Below are 13,084 nucleotides of genomic sequence, written 5' to 3'. Positions count from 1 at the left end.
GCTGTGTTCATGAAAAAATTTAAAACTATTATGAAATTATTTATGATTTTATTAATAAAATAACGGTTATAGTTTGAGAGCTACAATACGTTTTGTGGCGTACGTCGTGGTTAAACGGTAGTATAGCGAATAAATTGAGTACCGCAAACTTGAATGGATTGTGTACTATCTTCACGCGAAAAAACATTCTCGTCGTATTGCTGTTCGTACTCTGGAAATCTCTTGAAATCTGTTGATGTTCTGAGCTTGACCAACGATTGGATCACACTGAAGTCGATACCGTTAAATATGTTTTTCATAATAGCGACCAACGCTTCGGCGCACAGAATGCTGGGTCGAACGGCTTTATCCAGCAGGTGTTTTGAATCTTTGTATCTGGGGTGGAGCTTAACATTAGTTTCTTTCAGGATCTTCAATATCCGAGATTCATCAATGTTGATCTTCTGCAACGATTCGTCCGTGTGATTGTCTACGGAGACATTTGACATGCCGTCGTTTTCCTTCAACGTTTGGATCACCCATAGCTTCAGGTTTTCGATGGTTTTTACCGGGAAATGGTCTCTACGATCAAACGAGTCCGGTAAGAACTTCACGTGAAAACCATTTCTATCATGTTCATCCAACTGCAAACATTTACTCCAATCGTAGAAGACTTTTAAAAATTGTTTGACGTATATACTTCGTAAGTCGATGCAGAACTTAGACGACCTCTCCCAGAAAACATAATAGATCCGCAACATGATCGTGTTTAACGCTCGCTGCACGTGTTCGTGGAAGTCCACCAGCGTCAAGACGTGCTGTCCAAAAGACCTACTAACGCTTTTGATCTCGGTAATTTTTTCCTTCAGATAACTGATCAACTGATCTCCGCCTTCAAACACTCCGAGTTTCGTCAGCAGAACGGTCGCCTCTGTTCTCGAACACGTCGTTCAAATACAACAGGCCTGGGGTGAAACGTTCTTCGGTTAAAGACCGAGCGCTCGGTCCTGCACCGGAACTGACCAGACTGTAGTTCTGAAGTACATCGGGCCAGTGCTTGTTCAGAAGTTTCATCACCGCACCCGAGTTTTTGTCAAAGTCGTTTGTTGTCGCGTTCATGCGTTTAATGTCGCCAACGTAGTCAGCGAATTTGCGCTCCTCGTTGGTCGCCGGATCGAGCATTGTGCAATTGTTTTCAAACATCGTGCAAAGCAGCACCTTATACATGCCGTAATGCGCGGTACGCAAGATGGGCAGGAATTCTTGGCGTGGGACGTTGGTCGCGTGCACGTGCATTTCTATCCACTTGGCGTACAAATACATTAGCAACGGCACGTCCGTTTCGGTATCTTTCTGGGCCACGTTGAACGCGGTCACCAACATTTTTCTAGCCCATTCCGGATATGTGTCGTCGAGATTACTGTACAACATGTGTACTTGGTCCGGATAAGTAAAGTACATCGGATTCGTCAAATGCAGATACGACAACATGTAGTACGCGTCGTTGCATCTAATTTGTACCGACACCGTCTGCCCTTCCATATTGCTCGATATGCGAAGTCCTTCCATGCCGTCCGCCGTGTTGACAAAGGCCAAAACGACGATGATAACCGACGCGGTCTACTGCAATCGAAGAGCCATTTTCGGTGTACTTAAAATATACAGCGAGACGCAGATACTTGAGCAGATGTAAGTTAGTTGAGTTACAAACGCAAGTACGGGATTGACTGTGCATACGTAAGCGCGTAAATCATCCAAGTATAGTTTGGGGTTTCATTTTAAACCGTGTGAGTGGGAGTGGCAAATGTATAAAATATGTTTTTATTTGTTTAAATCGGTGTTTTCGAGTGTACCAATACATATTATTTGTAATAAAAACTAAACTTTTCTTTCTACTACAGAAAAACAAGAAAATATTATCAAAAACACCGACACATGTGTTTTAAATGTGTAGGTACTTCATTGAGCTATAACAAAACTAGATTATTTTAGCCTATCGGTTATGAGATCATTACTAATAATTTTGTTATTATAACTGCACATTTAATATTGTTTTCCTGTGTTTGAAAAACTCCTTAAATGTTTTCACTACTTTAGCTGTTGCAATACCTATTAAGGCTTAAAACATTTATAAAACAAGGAGGGCTGTAGAACCGTATCCTAAACCCCTCCAATTGTAAATATATATATATATCTGTGTACATCTCTAGATTTTTTTTTTTAAGAACACAAGGACTTTTCTTTTTTTATTGAATAAGTACAAAAAGAGGCATGTTGTTTTAAGCGTTTATCATCTATTAACTACTTTTTAACGTGAACATTTTTCATAAATCATCCTATTAAAATATATCAACATTTGATTACTTTCACTTACTGCAACCTTCAAACTTACAACCGTCAAACTGTAATTTTCCATACAGACACAATTGTATTATAAAGGCGTTGGTTGGGTTACGACTTGAGATGATAGACTATTTTGTATAAAAAAAATATAGCAATAGGCCTGAAATCACCTAAATTTTAAGTTGTGTCAGTCTAGTGGACTAGCGGTCCATGACTAGTCCGAAACCGGCATAAACCCAGCCGAACATCAGCCCGTGTCTAGCCGGACACAAGGTAGGGGAAGGGTAAATCCTTACTCCACCTTTATGTAAATGACTCCTTGTATTAAATTAAAGTTTTTTAAAATTTTTTTATTTTTTTAAAAACTATTTTCAATAATAATACATCACATGGTTTACATGAGGAGGAAACCCCACATTAGGAACACCTAAATATTAAAGTTATAATTAAATATATCAATGTAGCGAGTGAGAATGTGAAAGAAGATTGGCAAATCAAATTTCACGATAATAAGAATAGTGAAATCTTTAAGGGTAAAAAAATGTAGGTACTAAATTTCTCAATGCGCACAGTAAATGATATGTTTTGTAGTGCCAAGCTATAAAGACATATATTTTTTTTTATTTGTGTAGTCAGCCATAGCAGCTGTATCGCAAAAAAAAGAAGTCGTCGCTAATGTCACTGATTCTTCGACTGTTTATAACAATTTCACTATTTCCCCCAAATATTGTTACTCTAAGGAATATCAAAAGACAATCAAAGTATCAATTGTTCAAAATTACTCTAATTTTCCGGCAAAATATTCTTTAATTAAAAAGTAATCAAATGTATATGTTACCATTTAAGTTTAAAAAGTCGACCTTCAATGAACTTTTTAGACCCCTAAGAAAATAGGGGTCTAAAAATAATTAAATACTATGCGTTTTCAGTCGTTATTTGGCTATATTATATTCGTTTCCTCTGACTACTTTTTGCGCATCGATGAAGAAAACAAAATAATAATTCATTGTAAAATAAACACCTTATATTAATTCACGTGTACCTTTAAATTTATTACTAAATTCTGTTATTCTAATATTTTCTATAATTTCAAAATAAATTAAACAAATTAAATGATTCATCATAATGGTCATCGGAATCCCACGAGTTGTATTTATATATTTATATATATAAAATATGATGATGGGTGATTCATTAACGATAAGACCATTTATACACGTATAAAATATTTGAATTGTAAGAAAGTTAGGTTTTTGTATAGTTTTTAACATTGGCGCGTGTGCTTAAAATGTAACACCTAGCTTAAAAGTAAACAAAACTTTAAAAATAAGATTTTTTTATTTGAAGTAGCATTGTTTGCCTTTGGCCTTGTTGTTAACTCGAAAACACAATGTTTTTACTTTAGAAAAACACTTTTGCGGTTTGATATGTGTTTTCCACAGTTTACATAAAGTAATCGTTTATAAAAAAAATTTTTACACGTTCAAACAACTAAATATTATTTAGATACCCATATTGAGGTTGCGTTATAATAATGTGCACCTAACGTCGACAAAAGCAGGGTTTTTAACATTTTATGACCCATCTGACTTATTGACGATTTTCTAAAATTATGAAAAAACGACTATTGTAAATAAATTTTAGTTTTTATCATACAATGATATTTTAAGGTCATTGTATTTTTCCCCATTCGAAAAGATAATTTAGGGAGGGGTAATTTTGTAATCTCTCATATAGTCATATCAACCTGTGTGTTAGTTAAGATATGTGTAAAGCTATTTTTTTTAGTGAAATAGAATTTGATTGAACTTTGAAGTTTACAACATCAATCAATATAGCCGTAGCCTTTTGAAATTTCTTTTAAAAAATTCGATTTTTTTACAAAAATCGTAATGCATTTTAACGACTATTTTTAATTATTTAGTTATTATATTGTTTTTCATATTTATTTGGTGACTAAATAATTTATTATTTTTAAAACCATTTAATATTTTTGAGAACATTTTCCTCGCAACCGTGGTTCTGGAAGATTATAAGTTGATTACAACCCATGAGTTATAAGTTATAAGCTATTGATCAACATTTATGGGTAAATATTATGTTTGTAATAATGCAGGTACCTAAATCCTAATTTGTGAAACAATTAATTTTACTTAGTCATAACAAAACACATAATTACTGAGAATATTTAAACTAAAGTATTTACTGAAAAAGGCACGCATTATTTAAATTATAATTATTAAACAGTTATTGGTTAACTATTGGATTATTTAGAGATTTTTTTTTAAATTTAACGTGTAGTAAATTATATGTATACCTACTATACTTACCATGCATAATACAATATTGTATAATACAATACAATATTAATACATAGTTATCATTTAAAGCACGTTTTTTAACTATCACAGTTCATTTTTACATGGCAAAATATTATTTTTATTAAATCCATTTTGATTTTTGATAGAACAAATGTGCCTTTGAGTTTCTGGCTATGAGATTACAACAATCATCGACCTGTTACGATTTAAGGTCCCACATTTTACAGTTTTTTTAATTTTTTTAGCTAAGCCTTAACCAAAATATTTATTATCCACCCTGAAATAGAAATTTGGTTCCGTTTACGAATTTAGATACTAAAAATAGGTCACATCCAAGTTTAATTATTTTGCTCTCAACTCGATTTGGTCGTGACCTTGATGTACATTTTTTATTATTGCCTATTGGCGTGCAATAAAAAATAAATTATTATGTTTTATGATAATAAATTATTGTATGTATCATCGCAACTTACAATACTTAATAGGCACGTGCATACGTTTAATTTTACGTTAAATTTAATTTTAGTGTACATAATTCCATTATGTTGTTACCGGTCGTCTCTCCAGTGGTATTATTTTTGTTGATATATCTGTATTAGTGTTGTGTAGAATAATACTGTGTTCACCGCAAGTCTGTGCGTTACTCGTTAATAAATAATAATTATACTAATGCTAGGTTGCATACAAAATGAATAAATTTAATGGTCCATTAAAATTTGTAATGGACCAATCTTGGGCCACTAAATATTTTTTAAGGAACCATTCAACATATTTTGATTCATCAAACCTTCAATGAATGCTTATGCAACCCATCACAATAGTATTATAATATAATATACCTACTTGGTCGATCTAAATGTAAGTACAATTGTTAAATACACGAAGTGACATTGCGTTTGTTCTATTCGTTTCAAACAATATATAGTAAAAATATACTAGTAATTATTACTGACTGATTTACTAGAATTCTACAGCAGAGGAATCATATTAGAATGTGATTTCAATAATAACAGGCCGAAGATAAAAAAGCCCATGTTCGCAAATCGCTGTTTATGTATACAATACATAAACATAAAAAAATATAACTTAGGTTTTTTTGTTTTTAATAAGAAAAGGCATGATATAAGCAAACAAATAAAGATTACCCGTAATATCCTACCAAATTATATAAATAAATGAAAGTATTGAATAAATTTATATTGAAATTTAAGGTATAAGAGTTAATTTTAGAGTTTTTACAGTTGTTCAAAGTCGATTGATGAAGAAATGTTATTTTTGTATAACTTATTACACTATAAATCGTATAATATAACGTGTTAAAGTTTAAAGGTAGACGAGTCTTGTACATTAATATTTTCGCATAATATGTATATCTATCTAAATATGAACTTCAATGTTAGATTTTTTTTTTCTTAGAACCGGTCATTCTTGTTAGACAGGTGTCTTCTCAATTGTTATTTCCTCTCGTTTCCAGTTTTTGAAAATAATATATGTTGTTTTTATTATAATTACTTTGTGGCTTTTAATAGTGAAGTTGTTTTAACTTTTAAGCAATTAAACCAACCAAAAGCTTATCATTTTTACATTATAGATTGTTTAACTGTTACATGTATACTTTAAACAATAATTCAAGAAATCAATAACGTTTGCTCTTGTTCCTTTATCTCCAACTACAATTTCATTTTTGGCATCTAATGATTGATTTTAAAATATACACATAAGCTATGTACAGATACAGCCACTTTACCATCCGCTATTCTATAAACCATGTCGAGGATATGAAAGCAGGAAACTATTGTAAAATCAGAAAACGTTTTTGTGCATAGCAATGATCTGAACGTATTTGTTACAAATTAACGTATTTATTATATTTGTAATTTAAACCCTGTAATTTAAAAATACCAAAGAAGTTCCTTATTCGAATGTCGCGTATATATTGTGTTGTATATTTGTATATAATTAAATTATTCACCCATTTACATAAATATAGTAGTAACGTTTATATTTTATTCAACAAAGTATACATAAGTGTAATGATTTTGTTACATAATCATCTTAGAAATTCAAAGATTATATATCATAATTAACTGTCATTATGAAGATATATTACCATAATTAATAAAATGAATCAAATGTAAATCTATTGAAAGAGTCGTGTCTATTGAAATCGTTATATCTATTGAAAGAAAAAAAAGAAAAGTATGTAAATTAAGTCATGCTATGAAATTTATGTGAGCTGTTTAGCTATAGCACTTTTCTCAAGTAGGTACATTAATAATTAATATACTATCCCAGCGATGAGATAAATAGAAATAATAATTTATACTTAGCTTTCCTCCAAAAAGTAGATATTAGCTTTTGAAAACGGAAAAAAGGATAGACTCTCTGTGAATGCTAATTTATAAGAGATTTTACTGTAACATTTAAGAATGAAATATATTGCAGTATATGTTGATGGTTTTTTAATAAAAAAAAAAAAAAAATTACATTTTATTTGAACGGTAAACATATCTGTTATTGTTATCAATCATCGCTGAATACCGATCACGATGGCCAGGTGATGCACGGTTTTTTTTTTAATGTTGCTTTGGCCATTCCAATTCGTTTAATTCTTCTATAGGCATATACGGTGGCATTTGCGCCCGAAATTTTAAAACAATATCACCTCTTTTACTAGTTTTCTTATCACCATAACCCGGCATTCCTTGACCGTGAATAGTTTTTACATACGTTGGCCTATATGAACAAAAAAAAAATGCACGTGTATCGAATATCTATTTAATTAAATCAATATCATATTATTTGTTCCTTGAAATTAAAAATTACAGATATTTGTATGTGATAATCGCGGATATTTATTTTATTTTTAAAACCCTACCTATCGTTGTTTAAATCTAGTTTTTCACAACGCTCAAGGTTAATTTTATTTTGGTATTTTTTTTTCTATATCTACTTAAGTTCGTGTATAATTAGTTAAATAATATCCTCGCAAACAAATCAAATTAACATTTCTGTTTTACACATCTATGGTTTTATTGTTCCCAACTTAAATGTATCATTTTCGTGGATGAATTTAGTGTGAATCATTGTAAGGTGTTATATAAATATTTATATATATAACACCATCATATTGTTGTACTATATTGTAGCTGCGTTCGCTGGGAAGCAACAAATACTTTGTTGTCACCCAAGGAGACACGCAAGAAAGATCTCGTTTTTGAAACTGAATAAATTGTGAGACTTCGAACATTATGCCCTTCGTCACATTCGTGAATGCACATTAATATAACTATATAGATATATATATGTACATTTGTTTTTAAATGATAACAAAACAATAATATTGTTGAAATTAAAATGTTATGCACGTCCACGAGCTGCATAATTTAATTCTTAAAGTGTTTCTGAGACGTTGCATTGGTGCGATATTTCAATGTTCAAAACGGTTGTCACCTAGGTGTAATGACAATTATGACGGCTACGTCAGTATCATGTTTTTATTATAACCGTAACCATTAGACATTGTAGATTAAACAGTGGCCAATGGTCGGCGATATCCTATTTAGTTAAGTCATTTATTTTCAAGTCATCGCGGTGCAACAAAAAAAACATGTGTCGTAAATGCTGATTAACAAGGTAAATACCATATAATTTATAATACTTTACTATGATTAGTAATTTTAAAATTAACGACTAGTTTGCGCATGCGTGGTATCAACTTATACAATTTAAATGGGAACCCCTTTTATTTTTTTAGAATGTTCTGTTAGTAATTAATAGTTGAAATACAAAAATGTTAAAAACCCTTTTTAATACCATATTGTTCCAAAGTTATGGGTATCTTAAGTTCATGTTAGTGTTCTATTCAGAAGTATTTTTAGGTACATTTAAATCAGACAATTTGGTATGGCTATTATCAAATGTGTAAGTTATATCTGAACTATAATTAAAAAACAAAAAAATCACAATTAAATTGAACTAATTAATAGCTTTAGTTGTCATTTGAACATTTTATTTGAAAAAAGCCATTTTTTTTTGGAGACGCTAATTGCATGTACCTAAGGATAAACAATATATTGTAATATTATTAATATTATCGGGATTAATATAATTCAACTATGAAAAATTATATACCTTAAGATAATTTTCAGTTTTATAAATGTTAAGTTATGTAACGCCTAAAAAGTTAGTCAGTTGGTTAAGAATTCTTTTGTTTAGCACTATTCCCTGGAACTGCTCGAATAATTAACTCAAATATATAAATTGGAGATCAAAAGTTTTTAAGACATATTTTAAATAAGAATACCATAGATAATAAAAGAATGGATAGGCCAAGGGAGTTTATTACACAAGAATGAACATTTTGAAAATTTAAGGTTACAACAGCCATAAGGGGTCATATCAGTTTTCGAAACTCGACGGTAATCACAATAATATATTATCATAATATGCACAATACGATTCAATATTCATAAAACAAATTAAATAGTAATTACAAAAGTTTATTAAATAATAAACGTTTCGCGTTTGTAATTTTTATTTGTTATCATTTTAAAATATCATTAATTGATAAGACCCCTTAACTTCCCCTTTAACTGCCCCTTTCGGCGTGCGACCCTTTGTGTTGCTAATATACTCGTAGACATGGCCTATCCATTATTTTATTATCTATGAAGAATACCATCAAATAAGTAGTGGGTTTAAAAAAATTAGGAAAATAACTTAATGGAAAGCCATCTCAGGGAGGGGGGTACACAATGTGTCCACATCAAGTTAGGATTGGAAAGCTACAATTCTCTAGCATTTATTATAGCTGAACGTGATTTAAAAACGCTTCGATACAAATCTGTAGATGGTAATAAGTCATGTATACATATATAACTTAAGCATAAATATGTTTGTAACCCAACAAATATAGTTTTCATTGATAAAATAAAGTTCGACCACACAAGCTCTATTATAGAATCAGTCAAATTTTCAGACCGTAATCCAATAGGCAAAAAATTATCAAAAAATAAAAAAAATTGAAATGAAATGAAATAAAGAAAGTTCCTTCAATAGATATTTCTTAGTAGATGTATATCCATTGTAGCTCAAATAATAAATTTACACATGGGTAATACAGTCAAGGAAGTATCGAAAAAACGGAACAAATCAAAAATTAAAATTAAGCACCTGATTACAACGCAAACCAGGAATTCCATAAAACTAATAATCATCAAACTCGAATATCTTTTGAGTATAATAAAAATACAGTAATTTACGTTTATCAATGTTAAATAAAATCGATAGCATCGTATCATGTTGTAAATTTATTCAGTACATTTCGAAGGACTTAACAGGTGAGAGTATAATAAATTGGTTTTGGTTACATCCATACAAATTAGATTCTATATTGCTATGAACAAAATAATAGAGGCGCGTGGCCACCAATACAGTGTTAAGTTAAATATTCAGTTAAGTACCTCAAGTTAAATAAGTTAAGGTTTAATACAGTTTATTAAAAAGTTCATATGCCAAATAGATTCAGGCCTCACCTTCAATATTCATAGAAAAATAAATGAAATCCATTGCATTAGTTACGGTTGGCTGTAATCTATGGTAAAATCTACGGTCGACTTATCTAAATCAACTCTTTTCCATTCGATACGCTTGGAAAATTCGAAGTACTGCACCATAGAGGAAGTACGCTAGTTGAAGGTAAACTTTTCAAAACGTGTTAGTTTTGAGTTAAAACAGTAGGTTTATTTCCCTTAGAAATTTAAATTACAACCCAACCCAAGTAACATTATGTTAAGACGTATGAAATAAAAACGATTCTATTACTGAAATCTTAATTAAATTTGACTCAATATTTTTTATAGTTAGCCAAGTTTTAAAGAATTATTTCAAAATATAAGTGAATTTTGATATGTTCGGGACAGACTAGTTTTGAAAGATGTACCTAATATTATAATGACGAGTGAATTCAAAAAATGTGGTACCGTCTAAATGCGATAAATAGTTAAAGCGATACCTACGGTAGTACCTATTGTAATGTGTAATAATTATTATTTATTAGAACAATAATTAGACCTATTTTTAGGTAGATAGTTCATTTTTTCACGACGTTCACAGTAACCTTGAAAGCGAGTTTGAAAATTGTCTAAAGGTCTTAAGCAACTTGTAATGTTTTTTTTTTGTATTAACATTGGCTATTGGCCAGTATCTTATAGTACAGGAAGCAACATCGTTTTTCTCAATTGTAAGTATAACACGTTTTTTGAAAATGAGTGTAAAAACACGTTTTCAGTTTTAAATATTTTTTTGTAAGAAAAAGGGAGTCAGTGATTGCAAGTATATCGCTTGAGGATCACAATGACCTTGTCTGTTATATATATATATATATATTTTTTTTTTACAAGTACCTACTATTTCGCAAAATGTCAACTTACGTAATCGGTTGAGTGATCTTAATGTGTAAACGTTTGTGGTCTAACGTTTTAATAGTAAATTCAGCACCGCATAACATGTCTTGCATTGATATATCAAATGTGCTTATAAGGTTCATTCCATCCCGGACATACGTCTTGTGCGGTAAATCTTCTGTGATGAAAACTATAACGACAAAGTAGAATGTTTTAGGTACATAAGTCGATTGCTCTATGATCTACTGTAGGCAATAATTATGAATTAATTATTATTTGATGAATTAACATGTTAATAGTTTATAGTATTTATTGTTTATTAAACGGACTTAAGTTATGTTTTGGGAATTGTTATTTTGATAAATTTGAGTTATCGGTTTAAACGTGACAATATCATTAAAATTGAATTTCCATTATTAGCTAATAGATAGGTATGCTTAAAGAGTATTTATTAAAATCAAATTTCAGTACATTTAAGGCAGTTAAAATTAAATTGAAAAAATATGTACGTATCCATATAAGTATGACCGTTTGAGTGTATATATATGTTTATACATACACATATATATTTTTTTAAACAAAACAAAACATAAGGTGATGAATAACTTGATGTGATTCAAATTATCTAGAAATACGAGAAAAAACTCAAGTGCCACTTGTCTACAACCTCTACATCTACCTATTTACATAAATGGGTCTACTTGTTTTACTATTTCACATTCCTGTTCTAATTTTATTCTAATTTATTGACTTTATAATTATACTTTATTATTAATAAATATTTGCTTAAGAGTTAAAAATCCTATAGCTATGTAATTAGTATCGCAATTAAATACAACTTAAGTTCTATTAAATTACTAGTTAAAAAGTAACTTAACAGATTTATGTCTATTGATATTAGTATTTAGCTTATAACATACTCCTCAGGTTTCTTTGTTCGTCATATTTTACAATTTCAAAACCAGCCGGTATACCACATGGTACTTTTACATCAATTACTTTTTGTAGCCCATCATCAGTTGTAAAACTCATTTTCTTTAATGTTCCAAAAAATAACTAAAATGTATAAAGTCAATTGTTTAAAATAAAAATTCACTTATATAGTAGTATGAACAACTAATCAAGTAACTTAATAGTTTAGTCTTTACACTTACTTCTTCTAGTGTTAACCTGAGGGGAATCTTTTTAATTGGTGTCATCGTAGCCAAAATACGATTACTAGGATTCGGTACTGCCTTTTTTATTGCCAACATGGACATTATATGCGCACACGGGTTGGTAGATCCAAAAACTGATCTTTATCCGGAAAAGAAAACCGTGTATTGTTACTTAACATATAAGTAAACCATGAATTATATAATTGTTAATTTAAATTTTGCCTTCAAGTTGAACTGGTTTTTTTTTTGTCTCATCTCCAAAAGAAAAGACCTAACCTAACCTAAACCAGTCAATTTATTTTCCTGACATTTATGAGTACAGGTTACTCATCTTTACAATACAGGTTCTTTAATCATATTAATCGCAAAACTACATTATTTTATTGTTGGGAATTATTATTGAAGAAGTTCCATTGTATATAAATTAACGGTCTGTCTCCTCATTATCTGTTGGTTTCCTTCTTCGGAATTCTTTAATGTTACTCGTTTAACTAGAAATTCCAATTTTTTAGAACAACAACAAAAACTCACTTGTACGTAAGGAATATGTCACCGTGATAAGCGTACCGCTTAATGTTATTCTCATTGTCGGCTAACACACCAGACTTTATGCCACTTTCGCCATACTGATCGTACAGGTCCCGCCAATAGGAGTCGCTGAGGACATCATAAGCTTCGAAAGCAAAGAACCTACGAGAAGACTCATCGTCGTTGAGCTCGCCCATGCCATACTCGTGTACTAGATTTTGAAAACTACGAATTCACAAATTTACATTAATCGCAATACATGAATGATTTAATTGAAAAACGATATAGCGGTAACTTATTTGTATTAACAAAATATTTAACCAGAGAGAACACAAGTGGGATTAATTTC

The 13,084-nt window shown here is 30.4% G+C and overlaps 1 protein-coding gene across 1 annotated transcript; it reads right to left on the bottom strand.

The window, feature by feature from the left end:
- Window positions 1-7,153: 7,153 nt before the first annotated feature.
- LOC126847208 (uncharacterized) lies at window positions 7,154-12,714 on the bottom strand. Its single transcript, XM_050587344.1, has 4 exons — window positions 12,205-12,714; window positions 11,971-12,106; window positions 11,078-11,240; window positions 7,154-7,379 (listed from the first exon to the last, which is right to left on the bottom strand). The coding sequence occupies exons 1-4, from the start codon at window positions 12,307-12,309 to the stop codon at window positions 7,220-7,222; spliced, it is 564 nt and encodes a 187-aa protein (XP_050443301.1). The 5' UTR covers window positions 12,310-12,714; the 3' UTR covers window positions 7,154-7,219.
- Window positions 12,715-13,084: the final 370 nt, after the last annotated feature.

The sequence above is a fragment of the Adelges cooleyi genome, unplaced genomic scaffold (assembly GCF_023614345.1).
Source record: "Adelges cooleyi isolate 19-005CV unplaced genomic scaffold, UGA_ACOO_1.1 ACOO_flye_CR_arks_rails_tigmint_CR_PRNA_9, whole genome shotgun sequence".
NCBI classification, from domain to species: domain Eukaryota; kingdom Metazoa; phylum Arthropoda; class Insecta; order Hemiptera; family Adelgidae; genus Adelges; species Adelges cooleyi.
This window is presented reverse-complemented; position numbering and strand designations above follow the sequence as displayed.

What these genes read in the sequence shown, in the direction of transcription:
- LOC126847208 (XM_050587344.1), bottom strand. Translation starts at nt 12,309, where the DNA reads ATGTCCATGTTGGCAATAAAAAAGGCAGTACCGAATCCTAGTAATCGT. An exon ending in TCAGGTTAACACTAGAAGAA is followed by an intron (nt 12,107 to 12,204) that starts GTAAGTGTAAAG and finishes TATACATTTTAG; the next exon opens with TTATTTTTTGGAACATTAAA. An exon ending in CGAACAAAGAAACCTGAGGA is followed by an intron (nt 11,241 to 11,970) that starts GTATGTTATAAG and finishes TTGTCGTTATAG; the next exon opens with TTTTCATCACAGAAGATTTA.